General features: G+C 45.4%; 1 protein-coding gene across 1 annotated transcript; it reads left to right on the plus strand.

Annotated features, from left to right (window-relative positions):
• The first annotated feature begins 1,840 nt into the window (after positions 1-1,840).
• LOC115643272 (olfactory receptor 52K2-like) lies at positions 1,841-2,803 on the plus strand. Its single transcript, XM_030547153.1, has one exon. It carries the CDS (start codon positions 1,841-1,843, stop codon positions 2,801-2,803), a length of 963 nt encoding a protein of 320 aa, XP_030403013.1.
• The last annotated feature ends 15,195 nt before the right edge of the window (positions 2,804-17,998 follow it).

Raw genomic sequence — 17,998 nt, forward strand, 5'->3', positions numbered from 1 at the left:
GAAAAAGCCTCCAGCCTGCCAGACCTATTAGCTCAACACTGAAACTGTTAAAGAGCCATTCAAGGGGTAATGAAGCCATTTAACAGGCATTTGCCAACCCCCAGGTATAGACTGTTGGTTTCTGAAAGTTCTGACAAAACCAGTGGTGCATTACTGTGATATTTACTCAGAAGAACGTGTTAGTCTACAGGACCTTCATATAAAATCTGCTCTCAAATATATTTCATTGGTGTGTTGTTGAAGATTATAACATCATGTCACTAAAAAATCTTTGCATAGATTTTTAGATGCATGATCTGAGGATTTCTCTTTAGCCTTAAATGCTTGGATCTTCAGACATACAGTTTTTTAAATAAATCTTTCAACCCCTCCCCATCTAATATACACATGCCAACCCGGGCTGCCGCCAGGTGTAGGGGCACCAGTTTAATAATACTGCATAGGGCCCCATAAATCCTAAGGATAGCCCTGACAGGGCAGCTTCACCCTAGCTGTGAATCCTGCAGAAAGAGACTTTTGACACAACAGAACAGTCCGGCGGAACGGTTTGCCCTTCTCACCTGAATTCATTGCTGAAATTGATGCTGGCATGACAGCCCCGGAGAAAGCTTAGGGGGAGCCAATCTACAATCCCCCAGGCCATTCCAATAGGCCTCATCTCTGACAGACAGAGGCTGCCTCTAAGGACAGGGAGGGCAGCTGAGTGTTCCAGGCCTGCTCCACTCCATCCTCTTTGCTGAGATTCCTTCCAAGGGATTAATTAGCCCCTGTTGTCCCACAAGAATCAGGCCTGAGCCATCCAAATCCTTTACCCACATGTATGGTAATGTTCATATCACTTTCCCTCCCCTCCCTTGCCGCAGGTATTCAGGAGGCAATGCACAATTAGTAAAAACGGTTCAAATCAAGTCCCTCTTTCAGCTAGCCGCAATGGGCCATGTCTCCAGTAGGTGTAAATGGGTACAACTCTAATGTCTCTCTGCCCACTTCCAACAGCTCAGGACCAGTGTTCCCTCAAATTTTTGCCACCCATGTGCAGAATTAATTTTTGTTATGTGCACTGATATGGAGGTGATGTGTGACATATCACCTCCATATCGGTGCACATAACAAAATTCATGTGCAGGGGGTGGGGACAAGTGGTTTGGAGTGTGGAAGGGGGCTCAGGGCTGGGGCAGAGGGTTGGGGTGCAGGGGTGTGAGGCCTGTGGCTGAGGTTGCAGGCTGTACAGTGAGGCTGGGGATCAAGAGCTCAGGGCTCAGGCAGGGATGCAGGGGGTGAGGGCTCCGGCTGGGGATGCGGGTTCTGGGGTGCGGCTGGGGATGAGGGGGTCTCGGGTGCAGAAGGGTGCGCTGGGGATTTGGCAGAGAGAGAGGACCTCCCCCAATTCTCTCTCCCCACAGCAGCACCTGGGCTGTGGCAGAGGGACGTCTCTTCCCGCCACAGTAGCTCCAAAACTGAGGATGCGGGATAGGCACCCCTCCCCCAGCCCCCACAGGGTTCAGGTTGGGTGACCCTGGCAGTCTGGGCCGTGGCTCAGTCTGGGCCACCAGATTTTTCATGGACAGTTCATAGTGCATCTAATGAGAAGAGTGTAGAGAAAAAGAATCACAGCTTTGAACTGCTACAGAGCCCTTAATTACCACTAAAAGCCACGGTAATGAAGGTGGAATGTCTGCAGTGCAGGAACCAAGAAAAAGGTTATTTGCTACTCACTCTTAGTGTGCTATTAGCTCAGGATAGATAAAGAAGTAATGCTGAGAAAATGCCACCTTGTCATGTTAATGATTGTTTTCATGGTTAGTTACAGGGGCAGGAAGCAACCATGCAGTGGAACTGAATGCACCCAACTGGATCCACCATAGCACCTTCAAACTGGACCATGACCCACCCCTCCACCTTCATCCTCCTCGGCATCCCGGGGCTGGAGGCGGCACACGTCTGGATCTCCATCCCCTTCTGCTCCGTCTACATTCTGTCCCTCCTGGGGAACGGCCTCCTCCTGGCTGTTATCAAGACTGAACCAAGCCTCCATGAGCCCATGTACCTTTTCCTTTCCATGCTGGCGCTCGCCAACCTGGTCATATCCACCACCACCCTGCCCAAAACCCTCTGCATTTTCTGGTTCAGGGACCAGGCCATTCACACCAATGCTTGCCTGGCCCAGATTTATTTGATTCATTCAATTAGTACCATGGAGTCTGGGTTCATGCTGGCCATGTCCTTCGATCGCTATGTCTCTATCTGTAACCCGCTGCGACACTCGGCCATTCTGACCAATCAGGTTGTAGCCAAGATAGGGCTGGGTATTGTGATGAGGGGGGCTGTGTTACTGGGCCCACATCTATTCCTGCTGCAGCGGCTCCCATACTGCAGGACCAATGTCATTTCTCAAACCTATTGTGAGTTCATGGCACTGGTGAAACTGGCCTGTGCAGACACAATGGTTATGAGTGCCCATAGTCTGGTCGTGGCATTTCTCACCGCGGGGTTAGGTTTTATCCTCATTGTCCTTTCCTTAATCCTGATTCTTCGGGCTGTTTTCAGACTCCCTTCCAAGGAGGCAGGGCGCAAGTCCCTCAGGACCTGCAGCTCTCAAGTCTGCGTCCTGCTGGTGTTTTACACTCCTGCGTTCTTCTCCTTCCTCTCCCACCTCTTCGGCCACGTGGCTCCCCACGTTCACATCCTCATTGCCAACATGTACCTGCTCTTCCCTCCCATGATGAACCCCATCATCTACGAGGTGAGAACCCCGGGGATCCGGCAGAGGATGCTCCACTTCTTGGGTGTCAAACCAGCCTGAAGCCCATGGGACCGGTCAGCGGCTGGGGAGCAAGGTCCATGTGTAGTACTAGAATTTTTTGTATTATGTATAAGTTAAAATGAACAATATAGAATCATACTGTAGCATGAATTAAGTATATTTATGTGTGATATGATCTGACCATATTCTGCCGGCCACCCTTTCTGAAACCAGAAAGGAATGACCTCGTGTGCCATTGGTAAAGATGCATCAGTCAGAATCTTGTATCTGAAGTTGATTTCAAGGCAGTAATAGACCTTTAGGGTCACTGCTTTGTTGTAGGTTTAAAATTAGCATTTTGTAATAAGTAAAAGAATGCAATGATTGTTTTCTACTGCATTGCAATCCGATGTTCCTGGTCAAATGTTCTGTGTAAATCAATCCTGTTTTATGTGTGAATGAGAAATATGTGTGTTAAAAGATAAGTGTGATGGTCATAACCGGACCAGATGTTCTAGGGAGGAACCAAGGACCAACATAAAGATGCCAGGAGATAGAAACGTGCCCCTATTCAGATGTCAAAGGAGGGCAGATTAACGACTCTAAAGATGAGGCAGGCACCTGTCAATTGGGGCAAGATAGCTTTGATCAAAACCAGCATGGGGTAACTCCCTGAGAGACTGATGAAGGAACAAAATAAAGAATGAGAAGAACAATTTAAGAAAACAAGCACTCATCAAACGACGATTCATTACAGCGTGATGATGCAAAACTCATTGGTCCCAATGAAGGAAGATCAGTATATAAACAGGGTGCTTTGCCATGAGATTTTTGGTTCGTCCTGTCAAGACTTCTCCAGAGCATCATGTCACGACTGATAGAACCTGGCTCCCCTGTACCCACGATCAACCTAGGTGGCCACTAGGTTGCTCTGGACTGGTAACTATAACATTGACTGGGGGGGACTGTGTGTGTGTGTGTGTATGTGTATGTGTATATGTGTGTGTGTGATTTAATGCATATGCTAATTGCTGTATCTCCAATAAATGTAGAGTATTGCTTTTCCCCCTGAAAAAGATCCCATATGATTCTTATAAGCATAACACATGCCGGTGACATCAGGGCCAGAAAGGTTAGGGATCCAGACGGCTGTCTCCTCCCGCTATGAAAAGCTACCTCATGATTGCTGAGCAGCAGGACTAATAAACACACTTGTCTGGGCCTGAAGCACAACACGACTTTCACTTTCCACTGGTCTAGAACATCGTTATCATTTGTCATTTCCACCGGAAATTCCTTTCTTAATGATTCTCAACATTGTGTTTGCTTATTTGACTGTCACTGCATATTGTGGAACTATCCACAATGACTGGCTTCCAGTCTGAGCTTGACAAATTTATGTAGGGGATGATATGATGGAGGATAGGATTAAAATTCAAAATGATTTGGACAAACTGGAGAAATGGTCTGAAATAAATAGGATGAAATTCAATAAGGAAAAATTCATATTACTGCACTTAGGAAGGAACAATCAGTTGCATACAGACGAAATGGGCAATGACTGCCTAGGAAGGAGCACTGCAGAAAGGGATCTGGAGGTCATAGTGAATCATATGCAAAATATGAGTCAACAGTGTAACACTGTTGCAAAAAAAGCAAACATAGTTCTGAGATGTATGAGCAGGAGTGCTGTAAGAAAGACACGAGAAGTCATTCTTCCTTTCTACTCTGCACTGATTGGGCCTCAACTGGAGTATTGTGTCCAGTTCTGGGCGCCACATTTCAAGAAAGATGTGGAGAAATTGGAGAAAAACCAGAGAAGAGCAACAAAAATGATTAAAGGTCTAGACAATATGACCATTGAGGGAAGATTTAAAAAATTGAGTTTGTTTAGTCTGGAGAAGAGAAGACGGGGAAGGGACATGATAACAGTTTTCAAGTACGTAAAAGGTTGTTACAAGGAGGAGGGGGAAAAATGTTCTTTTTAACCTCTGAGGACAGGACAAGAAGCAATGGGAAAAAGTTTTTTCCTAATATCCAACCTAAACCTCCCCCACTGCAACTTGAGACCATTACTGCTTGTTCTGTCATCTGCTACTACTGAGAACAGTCTAGATCCATCCTATTTGGAACCCCCTTTCAGGTAGCTGAATGCAGCTATCAAATCCCCACCTCATTCTTCTCTTCTGCAGATTAAACAATCCCAGTTCCCTCAGCCTCTCCTCATAAATCATGTGCTCCGGTCCTCTAAACATTTTTGTTGTCCTTCGCTGGACTCTTTCCAATTTTTCTACACCCTTCTTGTAGTGTGGAGCCCAAAACTGGACACAGTACTCCAGATGAGGCCTCACCAATGTCAAACAGAGGGGAATGATCACGCCACTCAATCTGATGGCAATGATCCTACTTATACAGCCCCAAATGCCGTTAGCCTTCTTGGCAACAAGGACACACTGTTCACTCATTTCCAGCTTCTCATTCATTGTGACCCCTATGTCCTTTTCTGCAGAACTGCTGTCTAGGCATTCGGTCCCAACCTGTGGCATCCCTGCAGCACAGCCAGTGCCTGGACAGGAGACCTGGGCCGTGTGAGAGACAGACTGTGAACTGCCCTGACATTCCAGAGATGGGAGTTTGGGGGTCTCCTATGCCACAGGGTGGGAATCTGGGTTTTCCTTTAACCTTTCCCATTATCTCCTTATTTTTTTATTTGGTTGGTGTTTAATAAATTGTCTTTACTTGAACTATATGTAATGATCAGTGGGTCAGGTAAGTACCCGGAGCAGACAGACCACCCTAAAGTGCGGACACCATAGCCCCTGGAATAAGTTACCACAATAAGCTGGGGGTTGAGCCCCCAAAGAATCCTGGGCCCAGCCTTGTTGGGGTTACGAGGACTCTGTCACACAGGGGAGTGGAAAGGGAGTCCTCAAAGTCAAGGAGGCCTCTGAGTAAAGGGAGTGGCTGCAAGGTCTTCCACAATACAGATAATAATAAGAAATTATAAACACAGTGATCCAGCCAAATCAGGGCCTCGACCCCTTTTGCCTTTAGCTACAGACAAAGATGAAAACATTTTTGACAGCTACAGGGTGTTAGTAACTTATATACAGGTGGATACAGCCCCCTGTTCGGCTTGGACAGGATAATTTGTCCAGTCTCATTTCAGAGCTTACAACCCCAGGTGCTCCACACTGGAGAAATACTCTGTGCCAGAGAAGCAGGCACAGAGTTCAGCTGTGGGAATCCAAGTGCCCTTCAGCCAGGGCAGTGCTGGAAAGTCTGACTCAGCCTGGAACATTCAATTTCAATTCCACTTGGGAGAGACTGGGAGGAAATGAACCAAGAGAGAGAGAACAAATCCAGTGCAAATGTAAGGGGACTGTTGTCCCCTTACTAACATTCAGTGGGGGTGTTTGGTTGCTAGCTCCCAGCACTAAAAAGGGAGGGGTCAATGGGAAATCAGGGGCCTGAGACTGTCAGTCTCCAAGAACAATATGGAGAGGCCAGTGCTCCAGATCAGCCTGATTGACAGGGTGGGCAGGCTAATCAAGGAGTCAGGAGGATCCCCTCCTCCATGTGAGCTGGAATTGTCTGAGTCAGATGGAGTGTGGCTGAGCTAAGGAGAGAGCAGGGGCCTAAGCTAAGCTGCTAGGCACAGAGCTGCAGCCCAAAAAACCAGAGCACAGTCCAGAGAGAGCAGACCTGCCCTGGGAGGAGAGTTGCAGCAACCAGAGCCAGAAGGGCCAGATAAGCAGCCCAGGAAGCAAGTTAGAGCAGAGAGCAGAGTCACAGAAGCAGCCTGCAGAGCAGACCTGCCCTGGGAGCAGAGCTGGAGCCAGAGAGGCCAGAGAAGCAGCCCAGGGAGCTGAAGGCAGAGCAGCAGCAGCAGTCACGCTGAAGCAGAGTGGAGCTAGAGCTGGGTCTGGAGCAGTCTGGAGCTGGGTGCGGTGAGCAGCTGGGGAGAGCGAGGGGGACCCTGGGCAGTGGGCCCAGCACAGGGAGACGTCTCAGCCAAGAGGCTCTGCAGGCCAGACATGGAGGGGGATCATAACCCTGACAGGGCGGGGGTGAGCTGGGGAGAAGGGTCCTGCCACCCAGAGCCTGAGAGCATGTGGCCAACACCAGAGCAAATGTCCAGCCCGCAGCGTCCCTGCAGCACAGCCAGGGCCTGAGAAGGAGACCTGGGACCTACAAGGAACAGACTGTGAACTGCCCTGACATTCCAGAGACACTGTTTGTGATGCTCTCTGCCACAGAGCAGGGTGATGTGTTTTCATTTAACCTTTCCCATTTTTCCTTATTCTTCTTTTAAATTAATTATTAATTAAATAACTTGTATTTGCTTTAAATTATATGATGTGATCAGTGGGTCAGGGAGGTGCACAGTGCAAAGAGAGTATCCCAGAGTGGGGACACCCTAGCCCTTGTCCTAGGTGACCACAGCAGGGTTGGGGGTTGGGCCCCCCAGGAATCCTGGGCCCAGCCTTGTTGGGGTTACGAGGACTCTGCCAGATAGCAGAGTGGAAGGGGAGTCCTCAAGGGCAGGGAGGCTTCTGGGTAAAGGAAGTGGGAGCGAGGACTCAGATCCTTTCGCCAGCCCACTTCACCGGGGTAGCACAGAAGCCAGGAAAATTCCCCACAATAGCTGGACCATTCCCCCGCTTACACAAACACTGATCCAGTCTCTATCCCGTCCAGAGGGCCCCCCTTGTTCCACAGCAACTCTGGGAGGAAGGCCTGGCCTCTTTCCCATGGACAGGCCCCCAGCAGCTCTCTATCCACAGGAACATTATGTTGGTGTTGCTTTTACTAAATTTGTTCCCCCATAGCGGCCCCAGTGACTGGGATGCATTGGCAGGTTTCTGAGTGGGAGCAGAAGACGAGTCCCAGAGTTCGCACCTCACAGGACAGGGGAGCTCACAAACTGCAGCTAGTTCTGAAAACCTGAGATTCACCTTCAGAGGATGCCAAAGTTTCAGGCTCCCTCTTCCAGCCTTTGCTCTGCATCTCATCCAACAAAGAGTCCCTGCCAGAGCTGGGTTCTGCCTATCATACTGCCACCCAATCTCTCTGTGCCTCAATTTACCTATCTGTAGAATGGGGATATGTTCACAGTAACTTTCCTTTGCTAGGTGCTTTGAAGATACTTTAATGAAAGGTGCAGCACTGCATGGTCATAGTTACAGGTGAGAATTACTGATCCCTGATCCGTTAGCAACAGCCCTGTGTGCCTGCAGAGAGTGCTCATGTCTCCCCTCAGCCATCTGTCTCCAGAGCTGTCTGTCTAGAACCTGCCTATCCATCCTGGGCATTTACACATATCAGACCATATAGAGACCTAGCCATTATCCATAGTTCTCTTACTAATCAGCTATAATTTTAAAATATACACAGATACACAGAGCAGCCAATTCCTCTCTGACTCAGCACAGAGCCCATGAGTTCACATCTCCCTTTGGGAAGGTCCCTTAATTATTGTTTACTCCTAAAGCTGGATAAAGAGCACAGAAGCGCAGAAATGGAAAGAGAGAGATTGGCTAGAGTGTCTCCAGTCTGTTTACATCCAGATGCCACTTTTCCCCAGAGGCTGAGCAAACCTCATTAGGATTGCACAGAGCTGTATTATAAATGGTGCACACACCTGTATCAGTTCTCGATATGCGATGTTGCTGCAGATGCTGGGGTGAGAGAGATGTGGGACACGGCTACCTGAGGGGGATTCCCAGGGAAGACACTTCCATCTCAGGATTTACAGGTATCTATCTCTTGCTGAGGAGCTCACCTGATCGACAAACCCAGTGCAATGTGGGCGTGCTGGGATAGAGAATAAGTCTGGGGTCCCTTCTGCTCTGTGCTGTCATTAAACATCCCAAGGCCCTTGCCACAGGAGATGGGTTTGTTCCAGTATCACTGGCCAAAATGTCCCTCTTTCCTGTGCTTCCCTGGCAGGTGGCCTCCAGCTCTGATTGGCTGCATTTCAGTTACGCAGTGGATCCTTTAGGATGAAAGGTGTCAATAGATGTACAATTCAAGGCCAAATTCTGAGGCTATGGCCCCACTGAAGCAAAACTCCCCTTGGAGTAAGAATTGAGTAAAGAGCTCAGGAGCCAGCTGTGTGTTCATGCACAGACACCGTTATCTGCTGAACAGCACGGAGGTACTAGGGCTCCTCACTGGAACAAGTATTAGAATTTTACAACATGGGCAACACACATTTTATTCTAGCTTCATTCTTTTATTTGGCTTAACTGTTATGCCTGAAATGTTCAAAAAACAAATCAGGCCGAAGCAGACACCCAGCATGAGAAATTTCCATCTAAATGGTTAAAGCTGGTAAAGTTATAAGCAATTGAAAATGAGGTCTCCTAATGGAAGGTGTCAGACAGCCTTAATTAATGGTGGGGCCACCAGAACTACCTACAGCGGCCAACCCATTTGTGAATCCCATTCAGCTAAGTCTTTGCTGTAGTAATGTCTCTGGTAAGGAGTTCCACAGGCCAAATATGGATTATGTAAACAGTTTTCTTTTATCAGTGTTATATGTTCAGACTTCCAATGAAATTGAACGTTCCCTTGTTCATGTGTTGTGAGACAGTCAAAATAAATGCCTGATCTATTTTCTTAATAGATAGATGCATGGTGTTTAATGCCCAAAAGGGACCATTAGATAATTCATTCTGAATTCCTGCATAACACAGGCCATTAAATTTTACCCAGTTACCCCTGCATTGAGCTCCATAACTTGTCTTTGACTAAGGCCTGGTCTACTCTAGGATTTTACATAGTAGAATCATAGAGCCACAGGGTGAGAAGGGACCAAAATGGTGATCCGCTCTAACCTGATGCCAAGATTCAGGATTTGTTGCTTCTAAGCCATCCAGGACAAAAGGCTATCTCGCCTCCTTTGGAAAACATCTATTGAAGCACCTTCCACAACCTCCAAGGCATCTGTTCCATTGTCCTCCTTTTCTTACAGTTAGGAATTTTTCCTAAGATTTCATCTACATCTGCTCTGCTGTTGTTTGAACCCAGTGCCTCTTATCCCACCCACTATGACAAGGGAGAACATTTTTTCTACATCTTTGCTTTGCAGCCTTTCAACTATCTGAAGACAGTTGTCATGTCCTCGCTCAATCTTCTCTTTTCCAAGTTCAGCATACTCAGTTCCTTCAATCTTTACTCTCATGGCTTGTATTCTATCCCTTTGTCTCTCGCTGCTGGACACTTTCCAGTTTCTCTATATCCTTTTGATACATTGGTGACCCAAACTGAACACACTACTCCAACTCAGGCCTAACCAGCATCGAGTACAGGAATACTCCTGTGACTTGAATGCTATGCCTCAGCTAATGCAACATAAAACTGTAGGGTTTTTTTTTTAATAGTAAACAAATATATCAATATAACCCCAGTGCAGATAGCATGAGGTCACTAGAGGAATTCTTCTATCAACTTAGGTAGCACCTCTTGGGGAGCTGGATTACCGACGCTGATGGGAGAACCCCGGCCATGAGCGCAGCTAGAGTCTATACTGAAACACTATGGCAGTGCCATTGTAACATCTTATGTGTAGACAAGCCCTTAAGCAGGTCTGCCAGAAAAGCATCCCAGTCTGGATGTGCAGCCACGGGGAGTTGGAGAATACACCACTTCTTTTCGCAGTTCGTCCAAATAGTTAATCACCCTGTGTCATAAACAGATGGTTAAGGGTTAATGGCTCTTTTACCTGTAAAGGGTTAAGAAGCTCAGTGAACCTGGCTGACACCTGACCAGAGGACCAATGGGGGGACAAGATACTTTAAAATCTTGGTGGAGGGAAGTCTTTGTTTGTGCTGTTTGGTTCGTTGTTCGCTCTCGGGACTGAGAGGGACAAGACGTACACCCAGGCTTTTCCAATCTTTCTAAATCAGTCTTTCATGTTTCCAAATAGTAAGTAATAGCCAGGCAAGGCGGACTAGTCTTATGTTTGTTTTCTTAACTTGTAAATGTGTCTTTTTGCTGGAAGGATTTTTACCTCTGTTTGCTGTAACTTAGAATCTCAGGCTAGAGGGTGGGGGTCCCTCTAGTCTATATGAATCTGAGTACCCTGTAAAGCATTTTCCATCCTGATTTTACAGAGATAATTTTTACCTTTTCTTTCTTTAATTAAAAGCTTTCTTTTTAAGAACCTGATTGATTTTTCCTTGTTTTAGAATCCAAGAGATTGAGTCTAAACTCACCAGGGATTGGAGGGAGGAAAAGGAGGGGGGATGGTTAATTCCTCTTTGTTTTAAGATCCAAGGAGTTTGGATCTTTGTAAGCCTCTCAAGGCAACCCAGGGAGGGGAGAGTCTGGGGGGAAAAGGAAGGTGTTGGTTAATTTCTCCTTGTTTTAAGACCCAAGGGATTTGGGTCTTCCCCCTGTGAAGGTTTTGGGGGAACAGAAAGTGTGCCAGACACAGACTTCTGGCCGGTGGCAGCGTACTAAATTTAAGCTAGTAATTAAGCTTAAAAGTAATCATGCAGGTCCCCACTTTTTGAACTCTAAAGTTCAAAGTGGGGAAAAAACCTTGACACCCTAAATACCAAATAATTGACCCTTACCTCTTACTGGAATTTTTTGGATTCAGCTTCCAACCATAGGGCCTTGCTCTGACTTTTTCTGCTAGATTGCAGAGTCTGTTATTACCCATGGTTTTCTCTCTATGAAAGTCTCGCTGGATCATCTTTTTGATAAGTTGAATAGATGAAACTCTTTAAGTCTCTCTCACTGTCAGACATTTTCTACACCCTCCAATCATTTTTTCTGGCTCTTTTCTGCATCTCTCCAATTACTCAGTATGCTTTTTGAAATGTGGACCCCAGGACTGGATGCAGTTGGTTTCACACCAATGCCACATGCAAAGGTAAAATTCTTCCGCTGCTTCAACAAGAGAGAGGGTGTCAGGACGTATGGTTTTTCTCTCAGCTCTGGCAGGCAAGTGGGTCTACTATGTTATAGCAGGGAGAAGATACATCTGGGGTCTATATAAGAACCTCAGAATGGCCACGCTGGGTTAGACCTATGGTCCATCTAGCCCAGTATCCTATCTTCTGACACTGGACAAAGCCACAAGCTTCAGAGCGAATGAACAGAACAGGGCAATCATGAAGTGATTCATGAACTGCCTCCCACTCCCAGCTTCTAGCAAAGAGAAGGGACTTCATCCCTGCCCATCCTGGCTAATAGCCATTGATGGACCTATCCTTCATTAATTTTTCTAGTTCCTGCTGCAACCCTGTTCTTGTTTTTGCCTTCACAACATCTTCTGGCAAATAGTTCCACAGATTGACTGTGAAGAAATACTTCCTTTTGTTTCTTTTAAATCTGCTGCCTATTAATTGAGTGACCCCTAGTTCTTCTGTTATGTGAAGGAGTAAATAACATTTCCGTATTCAATTTCTCCACACCATTCATGATTCTATAGACACCTCACACATCCCCCCTTTTCCAAGCTGAAAAATCCCAGCTTTTTTAATCTTTCCTCATACAGACTATGTTCCATACCCATAATCTTTTCTGTTTCACTTCTCTGTACCTATTCCAAATCCAAAGTATATTTTTGTGATGGTGCGACCACATATGCATGCAGTAGTCAATATGTGGGTGTGCCATGGATTTATGAAGCACCAATTTGATTTTTTCTGTCTTATTACCTATTCCATACCTGGCGGGGTCAAGACTTCCAGTACCTGTTCTCACCTCTGCCATTGACTCTATGTACATGTGTAAATATCAAATTAAGGGCAGGTGTGCTGTTAATCTCCCTCTCTGAGAGCTGCCAAAGCCATCCTTCCTTCCCAGATAATGCCAGGGATTATCCTTCTGCCGTGGTGGAAGAGGAAGAGCAGGGAGATGGGCCTCAGGAGACATTGGGGATAGGTTTCTGAAAACATCCATACAATGTGAAGCAGCAGTCAAAAAAGTGAACAGAATGTTGGTAATAATTAAGAAAGAGCTAGACCAAGGATCAGCAACCTTTCAGCAGTGGTGTTCCGAGTCTTCGTTTATTCACTGTCATTTAAGGTTTCATGTGCCAGTCATACATTTTAATGTTTTTAGAAGGTCTCTTTCTATGTCTATAATATATAATCAAACTATTGTTGTATGTAAAGTAAATAAGGTTTCTAAAATGTTTAAGAAGATTCATTTAAAATTAAATTAAAATTCAGAGTCCCCTGGACTGGTGGCCAGAACCCAGGCAGTGTGAGTGCCACTGAAAATCAGCTCGTGTGTCGCCTTCAGCACTCGTGTCATAGGTTGCCTACCTCTGGGACAGACAATAGGGCAGAAATAATCATACTGACTCTATACAAATCTATGGTATAACCACATCTTGAGTACCATTTGCAGATGTCGTTGCCCCATCTCAAAAAAGATATATTGGAATTGGAAGAGGTTCAGAAAAGGGAAACGGAAATAATTAGGGGTATGGAACAGCTTCCATATCAGGAGAGATTAATAAAATTGTGGTTTTTCAGCTTGTAAAAGAGATGGCTAAGTGGAGATGTGATTGAGGTCTATAAAATCATGACTGGTATAGAGCAAGTAGATACGGAAATGTTGTTTATTACTTCTCAAAACATAAGAACTATGAGTCATCGAAAAAAATTAATAGGAAGCAGGTTTAAAAGAAATAAAAGAAGATATTTCTTCACACAACACACAGTCATCTGTGGAACTCCTTGTCAGAGGATGTTGTGAAGGCCAAGACCATAACAGGGTTCAAAAAAGAGTTAGTTAAATTCATGGAGAATAGATCCATCAATGGCTATTAGCCAGGGATTGTGTCTCTAGCGTCTGTTTGCCAATATCTGGGAGTGAGTGATGGATCACTTAATGATTCTCTGTTCTGATTATTCCCTCTGGGGCACCTGGAACTGGCTACTATCAGAAGACTGGCTAATGGGCTAGATGGACCTTTGGACAGACCCAGTATGGCCCTTCTTATATTCTTATGGTTAATATATCAGATATAAAACCAATTTTGAGGATCTCAATAACTCAGTCCTGGGTTAGGGGTTGTTATAAAAGTGGATGGGTAGGGTTCTGTGGCCTGCCTTGTGCAGGAGGTCAGACTAGATGATCATATTGGTCCCTTCTGACCTATGAGTCTATGAGTCTATATACAATTGATTTTTCAGTTAGCAGTGATGGAATAAACTGCTAGCTTCCAAAAGTTTATCTGGAGTCATCCAAACAGCTTGGGGGTCATCAGTCCTCCTGAGGTCTCCTCTTTGAGAGCTTCCTTGACAGAAATCCAGACCAGAGAAATGAAGCAGGAAATGAAGACAAGATGGAGATGTCTCTGGGGTCGTTTCATATCCTCTGCCCTGTGCATGGAATTGTACTGTCCCAAACAAAGCCCACAGCCCAGGTCCCTGGTACATCACTGACCCAAGAAAGAGTCCAGGGTCACATGAGCAGTTCACATGTCCTTAGATGCTTTTTTACAGAGGTGTGTTTCTTCTACATCCCATCATGAGAGCTAAGTTTTCTTCATGGGAAACCAACACAGCTCTCTGGCCTTATCCATTTGAGCAGAGTTACCCAGGAACACAACACATGTGTAAGATGCCACTACCTCTCCAATAACCCTAACTGCAGACACATACAAAACAATCGTATTATTAATACTGTGATTATATCCCAACCATGAGAATACAATTGTGTGGTACCACAGATATATTTTTTCAAAGAATTAAACTTTAATTTTGTTGGAACAAAATAGAAATAATAAAAAGTAGTCGTGTGTCACACAAAATACGACACAGGACAACACACAGGACAAACCGGACAATCTTACAATGAAAAACAAATCATGCCCAAATTCTATTTATAACTGTACACAACAAGGCAAACAACAACAAATAAAAAAGGTTAAACATGTAAACAAGTTATTAACGTATGTAAAACTTTTAATAAAAACTGATAAAATCATATTAACATTTGCCAAATTTCTTGTATAAATTTACTAAGAAGGAATTTTGCATGACTTTATATACAGCTTTAATTTAAAACTCTGCTCCATGGAAATAAGGAAAGCCCATGTGTCATAAACAGATAGCTAAGGGTTAATGTTCTTTTACCTGTAAAGGGTTAACACAGGGAACCAAACACCTGACCAGAGGACCAATCAGGAAACAAGACTTTTTCAAATCTGGGTGGAGGGAAGTTTTGGGTGTGAGTTCTTTGTTCTTTGTCTTGGGTCTGACCCTCTCGGCTCTGAGAGCGATTTTTCTATCTCCAGGCTTTCTAATCTTCTGTTTCCAAGCTGTAAGTACAAGGATAGTAAGACAATAGGTTTATATTGTTGGTTTTTTTGTATTTACATGTGTGTAGTTGCTGGAATGTGTTAAATTGTATTCTTTTTGGATAAGGCTGTTTATTCATTTTTTTTCCTTTAAGCAATTGACCCAGTATATTGTCACCTTATTACAGAGATCCTTTTATGTCCTTTTTTCATTATTTTTATATAAAGCTTTCTTTTTAAGACCTGTTGGAGTTTTTCTTTAGTGGGGACTCCAGGGAATTGAGTCTGCAGCTCACCATGGAATTGGTGGGAGGAAGAAGTCAGGGGGAAAATCTCTTTGTGTTAGATTTACTAAGCCTGACTTTGCATACCCTCTGGGTGAGGGGGAGAGAGATTAGTTCTCTCTGTACTTGTGTTTCCAGGACTGGAAACAGGGAGGGGAAAATCCCTTTGTTTAGATTCACGAAGCTTGCTTCTGTATATCTCTCCAGGAACCCAGGGAGGGAACACCTGGAGGGCAGGAGAGGGAAGGGAAATGGTTTATTCCCCTTTGTTGTGAGACTCAAGGAATCTGAGTCTTGGGGCCCCCCAGGGAAGGTTTTGGGGAGACTACAGTGAGCTAGGCACTGTATAATTCCTAGCTGGTGGCAGCAATTACCAGGTCCAAGCTGGTAATTAAGCTTGGAGGTTTTCATGCTAACACTCACATTTTGGACGCTAAGGTCCAGATCTGGGAAAAAATGTTATGACACCATGTTCTAAATATTAGTTAGTGGTTAGGATTAGAAGCAGCTTGTGCATTTCTGTCTCTTGGCAACCATATCTTCAAGAAATTTAGGAATAATTCCAGCTGTTGCATTCCTGAAGGGTTAAAATAATTAATTTACTGGATTGGTATAAAGTTTTTACTTTGTTTTCCATTTGTTTCTTCTTTTGTTCTGTTTTCAATGGCTTTCTCTTTTGGAAGTGTCTGTAAAAATTGTAACTTTTAACTTTTAACACAGGGAGGGAGTCGAAGTGCGGACAGGTGGAGAAAAGGCAGGGGAGTGGGGGAGGAGGTGAAGTGCTGCCTAGTGGTAAAGAGCAACCTGGCAAACTGAAAAATTGAAATGAAGAACTTGGAAATTCCTTCCTGCGGGACCCTCAATCCCTTTCACCCCCGCTGGGGAAGAGCTGAGAAAGGAAAAGAAATGAGTTCTTGCTACCAGCTAACTAAGAAACGTGCGCAAACATCTTAAGACACAGAAATCCAATCACGTTCTTTAAAAAACGTAAATTTATTGGAAAGAAGAAGAAAGAAAATACATGTGGAACTCAGGCTGTTGCTAGATTTTAAAGAGCAACTGCAGGAATTTAGCACCAAGAATAGCTTCGTGGGGTCCAGCTTAAAGGTTACCAAGCAAACTCTAGGTCAGCCGGATTGACAGGGCAGACGAGGGGAACAAGAGGTCAGGGGTCCCATCCACAGTGTGAGTGGGGCTGCCTGGGCCAGAGCGATGCTGGGAGCGGAGCTGCAGCAACCAGAACCAGAGAGTCCAGAGGAGCAGCCCAGGGAGCTGCAGTGGAGGCAAAGGAGCATCAGCAGTGCTGAGGCAGAGTGGAGCTGAAGCTGGAGCAGTTCAGAGCCGGGTGAACTGAGCAGCTGGGCAGAAAGAGACAGGACCGTAGGCAGAGGACCCAACACAGAAAGATGCCCCAGCTCACCAGATTTAGAGAAGGATTTTAACCCCAATGAGAGGGTCAACACTGGGAAAAAGAGTCCTGCTACCTAGAACCTGAGGGCGTATGGCCACTGCCAGACCATGTCTGACTTGTGGCATCCCTGCAGCACAGCCAGGACTGGGCAGGAGGCCTGGGATGTGTGAGGCAGAAACTGTGAACATTTTCCTATAACTTTTCCCATGTTGTCCTCTTATTTAAAATTGCTTGCTTTTTAATAAATTCTGTTTGCTTGAACTCTATGCGAGGATCAGTGACTCAAAGCGGAGAGAGCACCCCAGAGCAGGGACACCCTAGCGCCTGACCTCAGTGACCATGACAAGGTTGGGGATTGAGCCCTCCAGGAATCCTGGGCCCAGCTGTGTTGGGGTTATGAGGACTCTGCCACACAGGAGAGTGGAAGGGGAGCCCTGGAGGTCAGGCAGGCCTCTGGGAAAAGGGAGAAGGAGCTAGGACTCAGATCCTTTCACTAGCCCATTCCACCAGGGTAGTGTATAAACCAGGAAAATTCCCCACAGGAGAAGGACTGGTTCCCCGATTACATCACTGAGAAATTCTTCAAAAGGCTCGCCTTACTTTTCTCTAATAAAGTGAAAATTTTACCCTTCAAACGTTTTGCTACTTTGCGGTATGCAAAGCTCTTCAAACTTTTGCAAAACTGTGTGATAAACAGGTAACTGAGGCTATGTCCGCACTACCGGCTGTGCTACTGAAATGTCTTCCGTGTAGCCGCTCTACACCGATGGGAGAGAGCTCTCCTGCTGCCATAACTAAACCACCCTCCATGAGTGTGTCCCGCTGACATACCGCTGTCCTCACTTGCAATTTTTTCAGTCACGGGGGGGAGGTGTTACACCCCGACTGACAAAAGTGCTAGTGTAGACAAAACCTGAGTTGCATGCAAATAAAGATGTCCACTGTCCCAAGTCCTGAAATGTATAAGATGCTTGCAATTATCTGCTGGCCTTTCTCACCAAACCCAGCTGCTTGCATGACTTGCCCTTGGTGAATCCACGTTGACTGTTCCTGATCACCTTCCTCTCCTCCAAGTGTTTCAGAATGGTTTCCTTGAGAACTTGCTCCATGATCTTTCCAGGGACAATATAGTAGGAAAAAATATATATATACAGAGGACATGAAAAAATGGGTGCTGATAATAACCCACCTTAACTGATCACTCTCGTTCTAGTGGGTATGGCAACACTCATTGTTTCATGTTCTTTGTGTGTGTGTGTATATATATATATATCTTCCTATTGTAT

Source organism: Gopherus evgoodei, unplaced genomic scaffold, assembly GCF_007399415.2.
Source record: "Gopherus evgoodei ecotype Sinaloan lineage unplaced genomic scaffold, rGopEvg1_v1.p scaffold_56_arrow_ctg1, whole genome shotgun sequence".
Taxonomy (NCBI): domain Eukaryota; kingdom Metazoa; phylum Chordata; order Testudines; family Testudinidae; genus Gopherus; species Gopherus evgoodei.

Excerpts from the sequence above, each read along its gene's own strand:
- LOC115643272 (XM_030547153.1), top strand. The coding sequence starts at position 1,841 with ATGCACCCAACTGGATCCACCATAGCACCTTCAAACTGGACCATGACC.